The sequence below is a fragment of the Aquila chrysaetos genome, chromosome 11 (genome assembly GCF_900496995.4).
Source record: "Aquila chrysaetos chrysaetos chromosome 11, bAquChr1.4, whole genome shotgun sequence".
Lineage (NCBI taxonomy): Eukaryota > Metazoa > Chordata > Aves > Accipitriformes > Accipitridae > Aquila > Aquila chrysaetos.
The window spans coordinates 14,511,301-14,532,721 of record NC_044014.1 but is presented as its reverse complement, the minus strand read 5'-3'; the positions used below and the strand labels follow the sequence as shown (position 1 = coordinate 14,532,721).

The following is a 21,421-nucleotide window of genomic DNA, read 5'->3' as shown; positions in this document are numbered from 1 at the left end:
GGAGAGCCTCTGCAAAGGCTATTTTCAGTCTGTTTTACGTGGAAGCTGCTTAGATGCCTAGACAGCAATATTTCTCCAACCCTTTTCATCATGAACGGTCCCAAGGGAGGAAGCAGGGTTTCTGTTATGTGCATGGCCCTGTGATGCACAGCTCCTTCTGGAGAGCTTTGTGGCAGTGACATGTTGCATGCTAGCTTAGACTGGAGCTACAGATATTCCCCCTTTTCCCTCTCCACACACCTTCAGTACCCTCTGCAGAAAAAGGCAGCATTGATATTTCTAGTATGCCGATAAATTCCAGTGATATTTAGATAAATGTACATGCAGTAGTAAATGATAGGCTGTTCCACAGCATTTTTTAAAACCCCAGGCACCTGCATGATCCCAAGGCATTGATGGTGGGATATATAACTTACCAAATCCTTGTCATTGTTGTCCAAACCAAGGGTGTTTTTCACTGAAGGTACCTACCAGTCTCAAGTCTAGTAACTGGTGACAGCAAACATTCAGATTTTTAATGGGTTTTGAGGGAAAAAAATAGAAATTTTCTCATTATCTTGCTACCTCATCTGGCTTCATTGATGAGGCCTCATTACAGATGTGCTGTGAGCATTATTACTGCAGCCCATCACAGCTCTTGAAGCAATGACCTACTATGAGCTAGATGCTGTCCATGGGGGTACCACCCCCACCCCTGTCCTGAAGAATCCACACAGGGTGATCTGTAGCTAGGCATTGTGGTCTCACATCCCTGGATCAGCCCTAGAGATGAAGCACTGCTTGTCTTGGGAGCTGCTGCCACCATGTGCCACCCAGTCTCTCCCTTTTCAAAGCAGATGGCTTGATCTGCCCCTCCTGGTTTTTCCTCCCTTGTTAAAGTTTAGACAGTAGTTTGAAAACGTGAAACTGCTCTTTGTCCCTGCTGCGTGGGAACAGCTTTCTCTTGGTTTGCTCTGTGTGGGCAGCAGCTCCCAGAAGGTGCCGCTTTTCTGCTGTCCTAAGCCTTGGCATGTGAACCAGGGCTCAGCAAGTGGGACAGTAGGTCACAGGAAGGCCCTGTGATCCTGGAGCATCCATTTCTGCTAGGGCATGGTTCCTCCCTCTGTAGCTAACTTCAGGGCAGAAATTACCCTGGGATGTCAGGAAGCATTTTAAGCGGCATGGTGACCCTGTTCTTTGTGTTTCAGGGACAGCTCCCAACTCTCCAATCAGCTTGCCTGAGTCACCCATCTCCCCGTCTGTCTCAGGGCCCTGGGGAGATGAATGCACCATCTGCTACGAGAACATGGTAGACACGGTCATTTACTCCTGTGGACACATGTGTCTCTGCTATTCGTGTGGGCTGAAGCTCAAGAAGATGGCCAACGCTTGCTGCCCCATTTGCAGACGGGCCATCAAAGATATCATCAAAACATACCGCAGCACTTAGAGCAGCAGATGCTGTGGTGGGGACTGGGCAGGTGGGGAGAAGGCTGTGAAACCACATAGGTCTTGGCCTCTATTCATTATTCAGGAGATTCAGAAACCATCACCACCCACCACCCACCACCCTGATCCCCTCTTCCATGGACAACAGATGAGATAAGCTTAGATGCTGCTCTTCTACCCTCCAAGCAAGCCCTGGGGCTGAACTCCAGTGTGTCAGGGAAGTTGCGATGGACTAATCTCCCTTGTGGATTTTAAACTTTATCTCAAAAAACCCCCAGCTGGTGCGATCATCCCTTTTCTACACCATGCACAGCAGAGGGGAGTCTCCAACATTTAGCAGGGGCAGCAAGTGGTAAAAGGTTCAGTGCTACACATCTCCTTCCAGAGACACCCCATGTGCAGAGGACAGCTTAGCAGAAGAGGAGAAACAAGCGACATGTTTCCATGTACAGCCAGCCTGACTGTGGGAAGCCCCTTAGAAAGGACAGAGCGAGGCAAGCTTTGACCCAGCGAGGGAGGTGCAGTGAGCACATTCACAGCAGAAAGGCTGGGGCCAGTGCAGAAAAGGACCCAGGATTTGCAAAGCAACACCTGCCCCATGTCCGCAGGCAGAAGAGCGGCCCCGTGGCAGCCCCCTGAGGGCTGTCCTCCGCTCCTCCCTCGCTGTTCCCTGGCAGAGGCATTCATGGCGAGTTTGGCAGCCAACAGTGGCACGGGCCTTGCCCCCTCGCAGTGGCATCCAGCCGTCTCCTGTTGCCATCCCGTTGCATGACGGGCGGCTCTCAAACCCCACCACTACCGACTTGCGTGTGGTCTCCGCGCAGCACAAGGGATTCAGCAGCATGTCTGCCCCCACGGGCCTGTGGGAGAGGGAGATGTGTCTCCCTCACCTTTCCTCCCCCTACCATCCTGACAGCACTTGTGAGGAAAAAAATAAAAGAAAAAAAAGAAACAAAACCCCCAACCCCAGTGGGGAAGAATGTATAAACCCACATGTCTGCGGGTTTCATTTACTGGTAACTTTATCACTGTGCTTTAAGACAAGACCAGCCAGGTGGTACTGAGCCCTTCACAGCCAGCCCGCCGGCAGGACGTGGCTGTCCTTACATGTTAGGAAGAAAGGAAAGAAAAAAAAATTAGCTTGAGGCGTTTAGTTTGCTTTGGTTTATTTAAATAAATCCCCTTCCCTCCAGCCCCAGTTGGGAACCCTGCCGCCCCCATGGTGGGTGCCTGCAATGGCCGCCCCTGCGGTTGCCGTGACAGCCGCCACTCGCCATGGCCCCTGGCCTGTCCAGGGCTGCCGGCCCCTGGGCCCCGGCACGGTGGCTCCGCAGCAGCAGGAGCTGTCGGTCTGCCCCGCAGCCTGCTGCCTTTCAGGGCTGTGCGGGAGGTAGAGATGGTGCCTGGGCCCCGAGGGGTGATCAGGGCTGCAGTGCAGCAGCAGTGGCATTCACCCTGCCATGCTGCCCACCAGGCCAGGCCCGGGAAGGCCATGAAGTCGCACCCCTCCTGCCGAGCCTTTTCCTGCACCCCAGCATATGGCCGCTGATAGGACGCAGGGGAACAGCATGGCGTAGGGATAAAGGCATTTAATATACACAGCCGCTCGCTGCAGGGGTTACCGTACCCCCCCAGGCAGCAGGTGGGTGAAGAAGCACTTGCAGAGGCTGCTCCCAAGAGCACCTGGAAAACATGTCCTCGCCCTGTCCTCTCGAGGAAATGAAAAAAGAGGCTGCTAGTTGGAGACCGCATTGTAGAGCCTTTCTCTAAAGGCACCACCATCACTGCAGCCTACCACGGGGGTCTGCGGCTACCCCCGGCCCGCCCCGCTGGGCAGTACTAACTTGAACGCTGATATTCTGGTTACAGGGATTTACGTTGTTTCTTTGCATACCTCTCGTGTATACCCCTAACCCAGCCCTGCCCTGCCCCGCACTCCAGGCTGGCTGTTGAAAGCCCCGGAGCATCATGGCTCCCGTGCCCAGACGTCCTCACCGCGGAGTGGGAGGAGGCCGGGTTGGCACGAGTCTGGGGGAGGTCACAGCAGCCATGCCAGAAGCATGGCCGGTCCGCGGGCATGCAGCCAGCCTCCAGCTTGCCTGAGGACAGAGCCGGGACCGGCAGACGCGGGGAGCCTGTTTCAGTAGTTAGACAAACTCCAGTGCAAAGAACTCCAAGGGGTAGGAAGGTGTCAATAAAATAGTGGATGTGGGGAAACGTGCAATAAGCAGCCTCCCGAGCCTTCACCACACCAGTGGGACCGGTTCCCCTCCATGCAGGGCAAGCCAAGGGGTACATTTTATTTTTCAAGAAATTCCATCCATGGGTACCAGTGCAGTGGTGTGAATTCCCTCTTCACCTTTTAAATTCAGAGTGTTTTAATATATAACTGTGTTTGTTTTACTGTGGACCAAACTCTAAGAGTTAGCAGAAGCTGAAAGCTCCCCCAGCATCCGAGCTCAAAAATTGGGGTTAAGTCCTGCTCCTGGCATCAGCTGGCCTCCAGCTGTGAACAGGGAGGAGGAGAACAAGGGTCTCTTCAGGGAGAAAAAAAAAAAAAAAACAAAACAGCAAAAGCAGTAACAGTAACAACAATCCTAACCTTTTGTTTTGTTTGGTGTAGGTTCCCACGTACCTCTGTGTTCTTGTGTCATTTGCATTTCATTGCTTTACTTTAAGATGTTTTGTGTTCTGTTTAAAGAGAAGAATAACTCATTGTGAAAAATTGGATAACTGTGATTGTGAATAAAGTTAATTTAGCTATCCTGCAGCAGCATGGGCAACTGAGTATTTACCACTTCCACAAGCATGGCAAAACATGATGGGCGTTGCAGTGGCATGAGGCTGAGGTAAGAGCAACAGTGGCATGAGAGCCTCTTCCCTGGGGGGAGCTGGGTGGAGAGAGCTCAGGCTTTCCTTCAGTGCTTGAGGATGGGGGGGTGTTGAGAGCTGGATAACGAATAGCCCCCTGATGGACCCCATACACACGTAAGGAATAAAGGAAGCCACAAAAGTAAAAGAAAGGGCTAACCACATTCCTGCAAACTTAAGCCCCATGCTCCTGAGCCTCTTTACACCCTCCCAAGAGAGAAGCCACAGCTTCTTTACTCTCATTGCCTTGTTTGCACCGACTCTCCTGAGTGCCTGTAACAGCAAAAAAAGCCATCCGCCAGCACAAGAAAGAGAAAACGTGCTGTGAGGAAACCCAGGACCATGCTGCTCATCCTGGTAGGGGCCAGGTAAGGTGGCTGCAGAGGAGGCAGAGCAGTAACAAAATAGCCTTCTATCCCCACCCAAGCTCTGCAGAGATATGACAGTCCAACACCTGACAGGAGTATCCCAGCCCTGAACTGAGCAACATGTTGACAAGGCTCACTGACAAGCCGTGGTCTGGCCAAGGGAGATGCTGAGGCAAGATGCAGATGCTTCCTCAGCATGTAGCAAGGGACACAGGGACCCAACGGGGCTTTGGATTCTCTAGAGTGATGCCAATTCCCCCAAAACCCAATAGCTCTTCTGCTGCAGCGATCTGTTCAGGAGCACACCTACAACACAGCTGTGTGAGATTTCCTCCTCATCCTTTTGTTTAGCTATTCAGCAAATGAGAGACCGGGTGGATCACTGTCTCTTATCACAGGACATACTTGAATTGGCATCTTCTCCCTCAGTGTGGGTGCTCCATCTGCCAAGGGACAGGGACATCCCAGAAGAGGTGTCCTCAGCCTCTCCAGCTGAAGCTATTCCACTCTAACAGCTCCCCAGTGGCTTAACACTTTCCAGGCTGGGTAAAGCGAAACCACTTCTACAACCCAGCTTTCTCCAACACAACCCTGAGGAGCTCTTAGCTGTTGGGACAAGGCAAGTCTGCACACGCCTGTGCAGCACTCCAAGAGCTGTGCCCAACTCCTGCTTTCCCAGGGACAGGAGAACCTTTAGCAGGCCTGAAAGCCCTCTGTGGCCACAGGCCAGCCATGGGAAGCCTCCCTGTCCCCTCAGGAGCAAGGGACAGAGCTGCTCAACATAGACTGCTCCTAAAACTGGGGACACTGACCTGCCAGACAGCTGCTTCCAAACGTGCTAAGCCCAAGCACTGCCACATATTAGGACAAGTGAAGTGCTAATGCTCTGGGCCAAACTCAGATTATCCCCTCCCCTGGCATCAGCAAGAGGGACCAGGGCAGGTACCCCTGTGTGTCCCCTCTGACAGCCCCAGCCTGTTCATTCCCTCCTGCAGCTGCCATGTGCAATAGCCCCAGTGAGCTCTGCATCCTCATCTGCTAAGCATTGCTGGAGTCACCCTGCTCTGAGCTGCCTCCCCAGGCCATCACCATCATCAGGTCACCAAATCCAAACCAGATCTCAGCATCGCTCCCAAGCTATTCTCCACCAAGACCAACCATGGCTCAGCACAGACCTTCCCCAGCGATAAGGCATCCCACCGCCGCAGCCCTCCGGCTGCTTCAGGCAGGACCATCCCCCGAGTTTCCCCGGCCGGCGGCCGGCTGCGGCACAGCCCGCGGGGCCCGAGCCCACGGACCGCGCCGGGCCGGGGGCGAGGAGGAGCTGGAGGAAGGAGGATGCTCCGAAAGTGGTCCAGGAGCGGCAGAGCTGGTCCAGCATCGCCACCTGGTGCTCTACACCCGGCACGGCACACAGCCTCTTCCCCCCGCCCCGCTTCTCCTAAGGTTGATTTTACTCCTTTACAAACGCTGCAAATACCCATCAGGAGGACCAGAAATATTTAGTCCGAGTGCAGCGCAGCTCTCTGAGAAAAATGGGGAATGAAGGGAGCAATTAACAGTGGGTTACAATATACAAGGGGATACATTATATAGTGATTGCACCAGTCCAGAAAAACCCTTTCAGCCTTAGGCTGGCTGGCTCACTCTTACTCTGTGTGTAGAGGAGGCACAGTTCCCAGGCACACTTGTCACTAAGTTTGTGTCTTAAAATGCCCAGGACTGTGTGCTGTCTCAGATCTAATTCCTGGCATCCTTCAGGCAGCTGGGGTGCCCAAACATGACTCCTCGTGCACCGTCTACCTACGTGCCAGCATGGCGGAACATCTCATGGGCGCTGCTAGCCGACGCTGTACCTCCGATGACAGCTGGCTCACCTCAGGGCCTGGGTGAGACTCATTTCTCCACAGGATGTTTGCGAAGTGCTACAGCACATGGTGAAGGCATAGCCCCATGCTAAAATGCGGGATGCATTCATGCAAGGTCATTCTCTGCTGCAGGAACAAAAAGTTGGGGAGGGCCAACACCACTCTGCAGTCCTGCTTTCCAAGGTGGCAGCCAGGCAGTAGGCATGACCCCTTTTACCTACAGATTTGCAAACTGCTAACAGACAATGAGGAAGTGGACAACACTTTGTAGAGGGCTCCTATAGCCAAGTTGGGAACTGAAGTGCTAGAAAACAACTTGTTTGCCATTGCATCCTCTATTACAACCCACTCCCCCATTATATCCCCTAATGTACTCCCTTCTGCATCCCCAAGAGATGTCCTGAATAAGGAGGGGGGGGATACATTAGGAGAAACTCTTCAGTTTTATCTGTCTGCTGCTTCACACAGCAACTTCTACTTGTTGAGCTATCTGGGGCCTCCAACCTTCAAAGCCGGGTAAGAGAAGTCAGCAGGGCCTAGCAACCTTACAGGATCAGATCATAATATCCCGTGTTCAAGCACTGCCTGCTCTGCAGCCTGCAGGCAGGGGTGTTAAGGGCTCATCCCAACTTGCAGAACAATCCTTTTATCACAGAACCAAAGGGCCACTCATGTAAAAGGATGCTTTTCTTCTTATTTTGAATCCGATGCCACATCCCTCTCCAAAAAACATCCTGACAGAGTATTTTAAACCTTAAAACCTTGCTCAGCACAGACTTCACATTTGAGGGCAGAGGTGAGCAGTCCATAAAACTTTGTTGATTAGTAAAGAGACAAAAATACAGCATACAATAACAACTCAGGGCTAGGGGACAAGAGAAGCTCCTTTATCCATTTAAGCCTAAGCTGAAATTTGCAATTGCATGTACAAATAAGTTGTAAGTTTTTCTGGGAAGGCTAAATTCAGTGGTTTACAAACACAAGTGGAATTAAAACAGTACTGAAAAATTGAAAAAAAATCCAAAATAACCAACTGGATCACAATTAAAAAGGTCAAAAATTTATTTTTTCATTAGGGCATAAGAGGCAATGTAAACAAAATACCAACAAACAAACAAACAAAAAAAATCACAAGTCAATTCTTACAGTCTGCAAGCATTTGAAGATAGAGTACCCTTTTCCCACCTCCCCCCAGAACACTGCAAGCCTGCTCAAATGTTAACAAGCAACAATTCTGGACCTTGAAGGTCCAGTGAGTTTTGCTATGTCCCAAGCCGGGACTAAATTTCTCATATAAGAAGGACACTGCATCTGTTTTATCAAACACTTAAAAAAAAAAAAGTCCAACAAAATATAAATATTACAAAGATCAGATTTAGCACCACCTTTGGTCCAAGCAATCAATGAACTGGGAGATGACAGGTACAGTCTCTTTAGCAAGTCCTTTCTGCCTGAGTCTTTGAAAACATTAGAGGTTCACATCGCAAGAATTTGTAATAACTCTGAGAAAACAGCCCTCAAACTCTGGCAGTCCCTCACAACCTCCCCAGGTCTTGCGCACATGGAGAGCAGAGCATCATCGCTGTGCAGCAGTGCACAGTGCCAGAGAACATCACTCAAAGCACTTGGCAGAGCTGAGCTCAGCCCTGTGGGACACAGCAAACACCGTGCCAAGGGTCTGATCCAGCTTTGGCCAGGCAGAGCTCTGCCTTCGGGCAGGACTGAAGAACAGGAAGGGCAGTGACAGTGTGCTTCCTGAATTTCCCTTTCCACTATCATTTGCCACCCTCCAAAACCTGGCAGACTGCAGCGCCTGCATGCTGTCAGGGTGTGTGATGGGAGATGCCTGGAAGGACCTGAAGTTGCCTAAATGAAAGTTCTTTCAGCATATCTGGAACACGCAAAACAGGAGCTCTTTTATCAAGTGGATCTTACTCCAGGCCCTTTTTAGGCTCATCTTTTCCAATATACACGTGCCCATCACAGATGCATGGCTGTGAAGTTTTGCAGAGAAGTGTCACCACCCAGTTGCTGTGCCATAGCACTAGTGTGGGCCAGGATACAGTCACAAAGATCTGTGACAATCCTAGGAGAAAAATTAAGTTCATAAAGCATCTGGCAATATTTTACATTTATTGCAACTCCCTCCTCTACAAGTGTCCAGAACTCAGTTTGTCTTGTCTTTTCCTCCAGGAATTTTTGAGCAGTCTTAATTAACCACTATTAAATGCTGTTCAATGCCAAGATAACACCAGCTCTAATAAATGCCTAAAGAGAAATGCTGAGATCTACTTTTAGGCACAGCAATCCGAAGTTTTTGCTCTGCATCTTCACATGCACAATTGCGCAAGACCATTTGTGTTTCTCATTCCCTGTTGAGAGACCTATGCAGAATTTTCACCTTTACAGGTGCAGACATGATTAAAATCCCCCAAACAAATGTTTGGTTTTACTTCACTGCTTTAGAATGTGCTGCTCTAGGGAAAACCCCCACACTTCAGTTGCTTTACACTGTTTTGCACTTCTCCGAGCAAGCGCTTGGGCACGGCACATGGCCGTTTGGCAGTCACAGAGAAGAGGGCAGCCCCCCATGTGCCGCCCCTGTCCCACCCAGGGCAGCAAAACCCTGACCTAGCCACCCACACCTGTGGCATGAGCAGACACAGGCTGATCTGGTGACATTCAACCCCGCATTTACTGCACTTGGCCTATGACATAACCATGAGGACAGCTCTGAAACCAGTTCTGGACTGGGCACTAAAGTCTGCAAGTCTGGATTAGGGGAAGATAATGCTTTGCGCAACTGTTTCCCACCACCACTGTCACATCCAGAGCAAACGAAAACATTGTGCTATGATAATTTCATTAATTCTCACTGGGACAGAGACGCACTTCTATTGTCCCAGTCACAGAACCAGGCCCACAGTACCGTATGTATCAGCTAAATCATCACAGGTCCCCAGCTGTTCTGTGCTAAAACTTGAGGGACATTTCTACAGGGTCACTTGGTAAAAAGGAGAGCTGTGTTTTCCCCACTGATAATGCATCTTGTGTGTTGGCCCAAAGAGAAGTTACTCATCTTTGTTAACTAGTACTCTATACTGCATCAAATCTACCTTGTTTACATGCAGACTCAAGGGCCATTCACAAAAAGGTCTTCTATTTTATGCCAGTTCAGATTGAGGCATCTGACCCCTCATTAATGATAACTCTTGCCATCAATAGCAAAAGATACTGTTAAGTGCAAAAAATGCGATTTTTCTGGGTTTCAGTTTTACTGGGGTGACTGAGAAAGGCAAAATTTTCTTTCATGCACATTATTTCCTTTCCTAGGAAAGCATCTCAGAGACCCAAGCACATCTGGACCCTTGCAGGAGCTGTTCACTGTACAAACAGTTTTATCTAACTGATCATCATCTCAAGTTCATTAAACAAAAAATTGGGCAATGCACGAAGCTGCACTTATTATTTCTGTCTCTAGCTCACATTTGCTATAGGTACATTAAGGAGTGATGCCATGAATATCAAAATACCTGTCAGCTCTGAAAGAATTAATACTTGGCCAAAAGCTCCAGCATCTGCACGATGAACAATATTCACTCCACTACCTTCAGTGGAGCTGTATCAGAGGCCACAAGAAAATATGGTCCAAAGCTGTTACCATGAAAAAGGGTTTCCCCAGACTCATTTTCTTCCTCTCTTGGCTTACCTTGCAACCCAAACCAAACTGAATGGACTCCTGCCCATAAACTCTCTTAAAAAGGAAAAAAAAAAAAAAAAAAAAAAAGCTCTCGTATTCCTTCTGCAACAGAAACCACACCAACTTCTAGACCTTTTCCCAAGCAGAACAGACAGAATGGTTCCCATGTTAAAAAGAAAACAAACAAACAAAAAAAGACAAAAAAAGTGTCACCAACTTGACCACACACACTAAGACCAGCCACACATTTCTCTATCTCTGGTCACCGACATACTCTCCCAAGCTCCCATCAGGTACATTCCCACCACCTAACCACCAGAAAACGGAGCGCTACACCAACACAGAAATGACAACTGCATCTAATATTCAAGGTCACATTAAGAACATCAACCACCCAGGAAACCCACTGCAAAATCTCACTTAGACCAGGCCTAGACTGATTTTATTTTATTTTTTTTCCAAATACAAATCTAGGACAGGAAAACCCATATGAGTTTCCAGTCCAGACACGTGCAGTTGCTCTGCTACTGGAGGGGAGCACAACTGCTCAAACAGATTTCAGCCTTCATTCGACAACAGGTTTAGGCTCCCAATAATTGACTACCTATCACTTCCAGAGACAATTTTGGCTAATTAACAGCTCTGGAAACAGCTACAGATGTACACATCCAGCTGAGCTGCTTTCAACGCCCACCTTCAGTTATCTGCATCTGAACTTCAGCCTAAGCAGCAATCAATCAAATTGCTGGCAAGACTTCTCCTGACATGGAATTTGATATTGACTCTTAACTGAGGAGGCTCATCTGCTTGCTTCTCCCCAAACATTGCAAGCAGAGTAACAAGTGCTGCTGTCTGCAATTAAATCTGCAATAAAGGAATAGCACTGATGTAATGTGAAGTTAGCCAGACAGCAGAAATGCACCTACTCTGTACACTATTGACCCCACAATTCTCAGTTTGGACCCCCAGTACAAAAAAGTCATTGTAACACTACACACACTTTGCTTTTGCAATACTCTAGGTTTGAACTCATCATGAGTAATGAGCAAGACTTTTCAGCAAGCCTATTCAGCATGCTGCAGAAAAATTCCTCCTAGAGACTGGAAACAATTATAACTCCCCCCTCTCCAACCCAAGACAGGAAATAGTTAAGTCAGCTATTCACTGAAATATTTCATTTTTTTAAAACGTTTATTTTTAATTCCTTTTTTATTTGTTCCAGTTTACTAATTGTTACAGGCTAAGTTCCAGTGTCTGCACTATTCTATTCTGTCCTGCTTCTAGGGGATAGAAACAAACTGAATCTGGATGCTCAGGGAGACCCAGAGTCAGAACAGAATTTGATGCCCCCCCCCCAGTCCAAACCCCAAGGGTGATGATGGGATTTTGTTTATTACTGCTTCCCTGGTGACCCAGAAGCAGTTAAAGAACAAGCTCTCAAGCCATAAAAGAACTGTTTGCACAGAGAAAGCTGCCATGTTGCTTAAATTTCAGACATCAGATACAGTCACTAACACAGCTTTGAAGGGGAATATCTGGAGAAGCCTGAAATATTTGTTTTAATACTAAATGTTATATTTTAAAAATTCTCCCTACAGTGCCAAGTGATTCTCCCTCCCCTCTGTTTTTCTCCTCCACCAAGCAGGGACCAAGACAGACAGGTACCATTGTAATCAAATAACCCTGAGCATCAGGGAAAGATCACTAAGCCCGACACTTTCCCCGAAGTGCCACTAGCACAGGGTTGTTTCACAGAGGGCCGACACAGGCAGACCTGGAACAGCCACTCTTGCCTGCTCCCTCAGCCGAACCTTGGTGTATGCAAACTCCCAGACACACAAACTGCCTCAACTACAACAAACACATAACCCATGTTTTTCTTCCTTTGGTGGATCATTGGCTTCAGGATACAGATTGTCATAGTGTATCACAGAGTGAAAAAACTCAACTTTTGTCAATAATAAAAAAACCTAACACAGAGCAGTGATGTCTTAAAACCATCTATACAGAGAAAGCACCTGCAGTGTCAGACCCAATAATTTATGGCCTTATTAGAAACATCTTTTCCCTCATATCTTATCTATCTCTCCCCTGCCAATATAGTGCCTCTCATTTCTTTCCAAATTATCAACATAATTCCCATTATTTTGATTCAGTAACAAACAGGAGTCTCAACTCAGGACAGTAGTGGCTTATGCTGACAAGAACAGGTCTGTAAAACGCCAGTGTGAAGCTTTAAACCAAATTTATTTATTAAAAAAAAAAAAACAAACACAAAACAAAAAAAATTGCACTCTCCAACTAGAATCAATGCTACCTTGATGCAAGAACAAATGAAGAACATTGTTGATGGGACCAGCCCAGCCCTGATATTATAAAATGGGAGAAACTAATTTGTTCTGCCTACACCAGTCAGGTCCGCACGCGGTGCGGCACAGCTTTTGCTCCAGGAATCGCTGCAGAGCCCTAGCCCTGATATGAGGGCATCCAAGAAAAAAGATCCCCTCGTTCCACCCTTGGCAATGCATGCACACCCCACAAAACTGATACACCAAACTAGAGTTATGGGTGACTTTTTACAGACGTCTGTGCTTTGCTCCAAGGTGGGTCTAAGATGGAGGGAGGAAAAGCAGCAACAGCAATCTACATCCCAACCCAAAGTCAACTGACTGTGGGGGCTTCTGATCCAGCCCTACATACAGTACTTTATTTGAAAATTACAGACACACACAACAGACATGACTACTAAGCAGCACAGAGGGAGAGAAAGAGAAATACAAACACTGGGCAGAGCTAGCAGAGGCCATCAAACAGTTCAAGTGTGCAGACACATTCCCCACGCATTGCCACATTGGTGGTCCCTGCTTCCACCAAGCAACTAGAAGCAAATGAAAATAAAATAACTTACACAAACATTTGCTCTCAGACCATCATATTGGTACTGTTGGCAGCTATCAAACACTGCATTTATACACAGCACTCTGCTACGAGGCTAAGTAGCATCTGAAGTTGCCAGAGAAGGAGCCGCTGGTGATGGGAAGCCACCAGCAAATAGCAGCAAAGCTCCAGTTGTTTTTAAAAAGCTGTGAGACCTGCAGAGAAGTGGATCATGGCATGGCAGCACTGAGGCTCAGCAGTCCTGTGCACCCTTTGGAGGTGTAGGAACTGAGTGCACGGTGCTTGCTTTTGCTGAGAATGGTCCACACTGGGCGCCCACAAAGCGCTTTGCTCCACTGCGGGTCTTCTGTCAGTGTAACTCTACTGATGCTCATGGACTTGCCAGTTTAGACAAGAGCATGTGAAAGAATTAAGTTGGCTCCTCAAAACCAGATTCATTTGTAATGTATTAAAGGTTTTCCAAAATCATGTAATTGATACTATTTCAGTACAGCTGCAGAATTCAGCTTTTCTGTTTGAATGCAAAGGTCTCTGGTAATATTAAGGCTTTTTGACAAACTTAAGAACAGCAGGACAAAAATTAAGCAGAAAGCTGAGGTACACCCCCTCTCCAGGGACATGAACTAGAGCCACAGGAGATGTACTTCCCAGAGCTCAGAGAATCAAATGCTCTGGCTTTCACATTTCTCTTGCATCTTACAGAAACAGTCCAGTTTTTCAAAGGTAGTAGATTTTGCTGCTACCTGGAAGGTCACATTATTTTGGACAGATGGAAGTTCTCCTTCCATTCAAATAGAATCTGAGACAAAACCTCTTTGAAGAGCAAAGTTTCTGCCCAACTTCATTTTGGACCTGAGAGATCAACCTTTGCAAGCCAAGAAATATGAAATCAATACCCAAATCAGCTGTGAAATTCTGCAAGTGAGAACTAACCCAGATAAAATGGGGACTTTTTTTCTTAGGTTAACAATAAGGAAAGAAAAGAAATAAGGACCTGTGAAAATATTCCCATAGCTCTCACAATAAATACAAGTAACAATACAGTATCAAAACTTGGGACTGCACCAGCAGAATTATCTTCCTTTCTGAAGTTATCATTGATTCTGAAGCGTAACAGAGGACGCAACCAGCAGAGACATACCAGAAGACAGTATCATGCATAGATGACATATAGAGTGTTTCAAGCATAGCTCAGAAGTCCTATACATAATCCTGGCAACATGCTGCATAATCCTTATACTTTCAGTAACAGGTGATGCTTTTTTATGAAAAGCAGCCATTCCCACCCCAAACCACCCCAGCTATCAGTCCCTACCTACCCAAGGGTCCTATTTTCATCCAGCTGCCCCCTCCCCTGCATTCCCCCTTCCCCTAAGAGTGCATGAATAGAGAATTGCAAACATTTCACACTGCACGTTCCACTCCAAGTCCTGGATGAGGGGCCTGTTTATTCTATGAATATTGCACTTATCCACTCATTGGATTTGTTTTTTCTCAAGAATGCAGAGTATTTGGGAAAAAATAGAAAAAAATAGTAGGATACAACACAGGAAAATATGAGTTATTAACAAGCTAGCTATGAAGACCTAAAATTAAATAGTACTAGTTCTATTCTGTTAATACTAGTAATATGAAAATAATGAATGCTTTATCAAATTCCCTTGTTTTTCATATACGATAAAAGCAGTAACTTTCTTTTTAACTGAGGAAAGCAATGAATATATATTACAATAAAATACGATTCATTAAGATCTGAAAGTGATGAAAACAATTATATAATGCCTTCGTCAAACTTTATAGCATCATAATGGAAGGAGTCTTTGGGGTATGTATCCACAAGGGCCAAATCAATTTTTTGGCTATACCCGTGCAGACATGAAATTCCTTTTTCAAGAGTCTAACTGTGAGCCTATTTCAATCCTTCATTATTGTCTGTTTGCTATTTTTGTACACCTCGATTTAAAAACTTCCTGTTTAGACACATCAGTTAAGTATCCCGACACACACCCATCGTATCTTTTATCTTGAAAAGTTTGGCTTGAAAAGGACTGGTAGGTATGACTACATCCACCCATCGCAAGGCGTGAGAGCTGAAACAATTAACAGGAATTGCCTCCCACGGGGAAGGGCTGCTAACAGAAACGTATTACTCTTGCTCTTATGAGAAAGTGTTTTGAAAGGGGAGACAAGGGAAACCAGCAATTAAAATTTTCAGGCATTATATAAACCTCAATAACGAACTCAGAAGTGCTCATTATTATTAAAGTTGCAGTATACAGTAAGACACAATTTTCACATTCTTAAATTTTGTTCTCTGGCATTGGAGTTAGGATTTTCTGCTGGTCCAAATTCAAGACTTTTTGGAAAGCACGGACAGCGGGTGAGAGCAATGCGGTGACAGCAGCCGCCTCTCCCCCCGGAGGAGGGCCCCCTTCAGCTGCAAATGGCTTTGCCCAAGCCTTGCAGAGCTCTTCCTCTTAATCTGGTTCAAGAATAAACCAGAAAAAGAGAAATTTAAACAGTACTATTGATTTCTGCATTGAGTGTTCACTGAGGTGTACGTTACATTTAAGTATTGCTCTTGATCCAGTGTCAGTTCTGACAAATTTAGTAAATAAAGCTTAAGGCAACATTAACATTTTAGAAAAGAGCTAAAACACTTCTAGCACTACACTGTCCTCTGAGGCACCCTGCCAGGTTTTCCTGCCCTGCAGTCAGCTTTTCTGATTTAGCTTAAGGCCTTTCGCTCTGTTTCATGGCTAACAGTGGAAAGGGCTTGCTATTTCAGGTATCAGTGGAGCTGACCAAAACTAGCTGCTCGCCGATGGAAAAAATACTTCTTTTCCCAGTATCTCTCAGTTGAAAGAATCAAAAAAGAGATCAGTGAGAGATGCTGTGACAATGGTAAGATGGGAGGGGGGAAACCTGCATTGGGGGCTATTTGCTTTAAAACTGCCCTTTTAAACACAAGCAGTCAAAACAGCCACCAAATAAAGGGAAGCCCAAATCAAAGCTTTCCCACCAGGCGGGAAGCCCAGCATCCCAGGCAGTGGCCCACATTCATTTCTAGCATCAAGTAGGTCATTTGCACCCCACCCTTTCTGCTGGTGCAGGTAGGGGCAGAGGGAGGAGCGAGGCCATGAGCCTGGCTTTGCAGCCGAGCTATGGGCTCTGGCCTCTCCTCAGAGGGCCATGAAGCCTTCAAGATGGGATAAAGGAGCAACTGAGCCATGAGACACTGGGCTGCTGCTTGAGGAAACCCTGGAAGTGCTGCAGGCACCTTCACTCTGTGTCATCCCCTGCACCGCTTGGAGCTCGGCAAACCATCTCCCTGCAAAAACTAGAGCTGGAGAAGTGAGCCAGCAAGGTGGAAAGGGAGCTGTGGGACAGACCGACGTCTGTTACAGAGCTGGTCCGTGTTTCACAGGCAGATTCTGAAGCCCTCACGCTAGCCGGAGCCTTGCAGCGAGCCCGCATCCACCGGGGACCAGCCTCGTGCAAGGCACACGGCAGCCAGGTGCCACAATCGTCTGCCAAAAATAGCTTTGCCACCCCAAACCCTGCAAGGACTCCTGCAGTTCAGAGGTGCTCTGGGCTCGGCTTTGCTGGATGGAAGTGAGAATATTTATAGTAGTCTGGGCTCTCCCATCTGCGTGCTGCTTTCCTCTCCCTGGGTAGGGGCTCACGTCATGCCACACCATACTCTGAGAATTCAGTGGCTCAATGCAGAAGATCTGGGAGCTGTGCTTTTACATCCCCCCAAAGAGATGACCTAGTGGGAATGTCTTTAAACAAAACTTTAGAATATTTTAAATAATAAGTTAATTCTTAATAAATATGTGCTTCAAGAAAATGATAATTATATACTGCACCTTTAAATAATGCACTTAGTTCTCTGCATTGGCTTCCATTTTGGTTTCTTTTATTGTTAAAGTGCATTAATTCAAAATAATGAACCACTTCCGCATCATTATTGTTAAAATAAATCATAACAACATTAATACGAGTCACTAAGTCACTACTATTAGTACTGCAATCTAGCAGATAACTCTATGTATTGCTCTATTTAATACTGTCCAGCAGAAGAATATAATACTTCTATTATAATCTCACAACAGCTCCAGCAGTCTTTTATGGCTGCTACCATATTAGTACAACTAAAAATGGGGAGAAGTATGAGAGACAGGGCCACAATGCCTCAGAAACACATCCAGTAAGATGTAGCTAACTGGATATATACATATATATTATATGGTAACACGTTAAGGTACAAAGAGGACCCCATACACTGTGATATGAGCTGTTGTGCAGATACACCTCCTCCTGCCACCACAATTTAAAGGGATCCCAATCAAACACCCTTCCTCCCCACTTGGATGCAGAGAGCTGCTTGAACCACAGCACTGTTCATAGCCAGTTGTGGCACCTGGATGTTGTTTCAGCTACGAAAAGGACATCAGTCAGGTTAGCTGTAGGCAACTCTCTTAATGTTACCATGGAAATTAATAAAACCCCCAAACCACACCAAAAAAAAAAAAAAAAAAAAAATAAAGACAAGAACAACATATAAATTGTGTAATTTTTTTTTGGCAGAGAAACATCCCCAGTAACACATGATATTGTTGTGCTATTTTACTCAGCCCCTTGATCCCAGCTATTTTAAAGTCTTTATAACCTTCACCTTCCAAGCCAAATCGGTATGAAACTGGTGGAAAAAAGGGCATGTATCATCTTGTGTAAACCAGTAGTGAAACTGTCTGCTCCCTCTCCCTTAAAACAGATTTACAATGCTGCCTATTATTTAAAGGAAGTAGGTATTGATCTTGAGTGATTAACAAGCCCATTTAAAAAAAAAAAAAAAAAAAAAGGCATGACTTCCTCAAGTACAGTAGGGATTTAGCCAATGATGTTTACAGTACAAGAGGTGGCTACCTCACAAATAACTCCACATTCCTAGCCTTTTCCAATGGATGTCTCTTCCATTTCCCACCACACTAGCCCCACTGTGTGCCACGTTTCAAAGCACGAGTTAAGAAAGGCAAACAGAAATGGAACTAGAAGAGGCAGCTTCCTGGTTAAACGCATTGTAGACCTAATTGCTTTGATATTAAATCTCTGAGCCTGAGAAGCCCAGGTGCACTTTCCAGTACAAATGTACTTTCTGGATTCAAGTGGGAACAGAAACACATATTTGGCTCCTACTTCAGTTTTAAGTCTCTTCTGCTAAAACAAGACAAAAAAAAAAAAGTAAACCCAGAACACACAAACACAAAAACAACACACAAAAACAATTCCCCAAAAATATACAAATTAAGGATGTGCAGACTGAGTTTGATGGCTTCCCCCCCCATTGTAAACACTGATGTTGCAGAAGGTTACGGCTATTTCTAATACCTTCGTGAGCCCCGCCAGCAGTCAGCACGCTTGGATTCAGACCAGATCACAAAAACAGAAGTAACACATTTGACAGCTTTGTCTTTAGTGTCTTAGGGGACTTTTGTACATTTTGATATTGACAAGTTTTGAGAAACCCAACTCTGGGAAGAGAATCAACCAGGATCACCTGGCAGGAGTCAGGCACAGAACTAAATATGGAGCCTACAAAGTAATCAACGCGCTTAAGCATGGGGTTTGTAGGTTTGTTTTTACAAGCACCAGTAGGCATTGCTGCCCTTGAACACCTGAAATCCCAACTCAAAGAACAAGACAGAATGAAAGGAAATAAAAAGCCCCCAACCAACACCACCTGATTGCCTTTTCCGGTGAGTTAGCAGTAACAACAAAACACAGCTGAAGTCAGAGACCAAATCTCTCTGCAATGAAAAGGCTCCAACTCTGGACCAACCAACTGTTGACAATAGTTAAAAAAAAAAAAGTGAACATCTCCAAAGAATTAGAGTCCCTCTGTGTTTCAGAAACTTCCATTCGCTTCTCACTGTAAGTTGTGGAAACGCATCCAAAACTCTTGGGTATTCCACGTACGGACAAGAACGAGGAGAAAGGGAGCCAAGATTGTAAAACAGTTTGGCACAAAACTCCCCGAGTAGATGCATGTGTATTTCTCTCTCACAAAAGGCACACATTTGGTTTCCTATCAATAACGGGAAAGATGGGATGTCATACCCTGTTACACATACAAGATTATTAACAACTTCACAAAAAGGCATTTGACTATGCTGCATCTTCCTCATGGTTGCTTACAACACGTTAACCCCACAAACCTCTCCAGAACATGGCAGATTTGTCCTCAGCATAGACTCCTTTGTCCCTTTGTACAAACTGGAGCACAGGGAAACGTCTTTTTGTGTAGCAATTGTTTTTTCCACATGTACACAGCAGGAACAGTATAAATTAGGGAGGTTAAAGATATTGCAGTATTAGTTCTTTTTCTCCAAGTAATTTGAGGGCACCCAGCCTTTGAATGGCTTCACACCATTCATGATCTGGCAGTACCACCAGCCATTTGGGTTCCTTTCGAGGACCTCCATGCAGACACCTTCCTGAAACCCTGCAGTCTCCTCATCCCCTTCGTAGTCTGCAATGGAAACATAGATGTCCTTGAGGTTGTTGTGGATGAACTGGGATTTCTCAATGGGCTTTGGCCTAACTGTGGACACAGGAATCCCATTCCTCTGGGCAGGGAGGTTGGAGGTGGTCTCCGACCCCTCTGTACCTGACCGCTCAGGCTGCTTTCCCTTTGCGTCACCGGGCTGTGACCATGCGTTGCTGAAGGAAGAATTCCGACGGACGGTCCTAAGATGATCTGTAGTTGTTAAAGACTCATTTCTGCGCAAGGAGCATGACAGATTGTTATCCTTTGGTGGTGGAGACACAAACACTGACTGCGGCCGGACGGCAAGTTGCCTCACACCATTCCTCATTTTGACTGGCCCTGATGGTTTTGAAAACCCACCAGGAGGTTTGTTTGGGATGGGTGGTGTTGCGCGTTTGCTCTGATTGATAGTGTTCAAAGCCTGAACCCTCTTCTCTATCTTCTCTAAACTGTTTGACTTGTTTTCATTTTTCCTGTTCCTGGCAAATGAAGCATCAGTCTCTCCTGACGTTGTTTCTTGCTGGTTATCAGGGAGAGCCAAATAATGGGAAGGAGCCCAGCCTTCCATGTCTCCGTATTTCAGGTACCACCATCCACTGGCTTGCTTTTCCAGCACTTCCACTTCTACGCCTGCTGGGAAGCAAATTTCAGAATCCTGTACTTTTTGGTATGAGTCAATGGTCACATAGAAACATCTGGAGTCATTTTCTTGCTCAGTTTTGGCTGGTTGGCTAGAGCAGAAAATGCCACGGGAAGGAGCTGTAATGAGATCAGCCGAGCTCCTCCTAACAGGATCATCTTGGTTCTCAGAAGCTGTGTGGGGGGGGCTCTCGGACTCTTCACTTCTTGAACCTTTAAGTCCACCTCTGAGTTGCCCAGTTGGTCTCAGCTGACGCCTTAAAGTGCTGATATCCATCTTTTCTTGGCTCTGAGAGTCTGCCTTGTTCAGGAAGGGTTTGGGCCTAACGATTGGCTTTGCTCTAATGGAAGGACTCTGCCCAGGCTCTTTCTTCATGCCCGTTCTTGGCATGCTACGTAAGCCAACATCTGAAGCTGACCTTGGTTTCGTCTCCTCGCTCCTGGAATAGTGACATTTTCCAAGATCGGGCTGGACGTTTTTGTCCATCTTGAGCTTCACAAGTGATGATTTAGGAGAGCTGGAACATGGAGAATTCCTTCGGATCAAGGAGAGGGAGGAGCTTTTCTGAGAATCGGAGTCTCCACTGGATTCCTTATTGGACAAAGCATCTTCCACATAACGCCTGAATCCCTCATTCTCATAGATGGTCTCTTCTTCGTGAGCAACATCTTCTGAAGACTCTCCTACTTTGAACTTTGCTTTCTGAAGTGATGACACGGGAGAGGGCTTGAGGGGCTGAAACAGTCGTTTTTCAGGAGTGCCCTCTTCTCGATGACTTTCACTCACTTCACATTCCGAGTCAAAGCCAAAGGCAGGCACATCATACTCAGGTTCTTCATATTTCAGCTTGTGGGGAGAGTCCTGGTTATCTCCTGAAGAAACCGTTCCAGGAGTTGTTCCTTCTTCAGAGTCTTTTGGTTTACTGGGAGGTGCTGGGGGAGGAACTTTTGGGCGGGTTAAAGTACTGGTTCTTCTGTTTAAATTTGGCTTCTTCCTCTTGTCAATGTAAGATGCTGGAGCCCATCCTTCCTTCTCTCCAATCTGCACATACCACCAGCCACCAGAATTCTTTTCTATAACCTAGGAGATGACAAG

General features: G+C 46.4%; 2 protein-coding genes across 9 annotated transcripts in view; one reads left to right on the top strand and one right to left on the bottom strand.

Annotated features, from left to right (window-relative positions):
• Positions 1–4,198, top strand: part of NEURL1 (neuralized E3 ubiquitin protein ligase 1) — a 166,395-nt gene extending 162,197 nt beyond the window's left edge. For all 3 annotated transcript variants that reach the window (XM_030031000.2, XM_030031001.2, XM_030031002.2), the window contains exon 6: positions 1,188–4,198. In XM_030031000.2, the coding sequence (XP_029886860.1) occupies positions 1,188–1,429 (242 nt within the window). In that variant the 3' untranslated portion in view covers positions 1,430–4,198. The remainder of the gene's footprint in view (positions 1–1,187) is intronic.
• Positions 4,199–7,573: 3,375 nt separating this feature from the next.
• Positions 7,574–21,421, bottom strand: part of SH3PXD2A (SH3 and PX domains 2A) — a 269,014-nt gene continuing 255,166 nt past the window's right edge. For all 6 annotated transcript variants that reach the window (XM_030030152.1, XM_030030155.1, XM_030030154.1 and 3 more), the window contains one exon: positions 7,574–21,406. In XM_030030152.1, the coding sequence (XP_029886012.1) occupies positions 19,511–21,406 (1,896 nt within the window). In that variant the 3' untranslated portion in view covers positions 7,574–19,510. The remainder of the gene's footprint in view (positions 21,407–21,421) is intronic.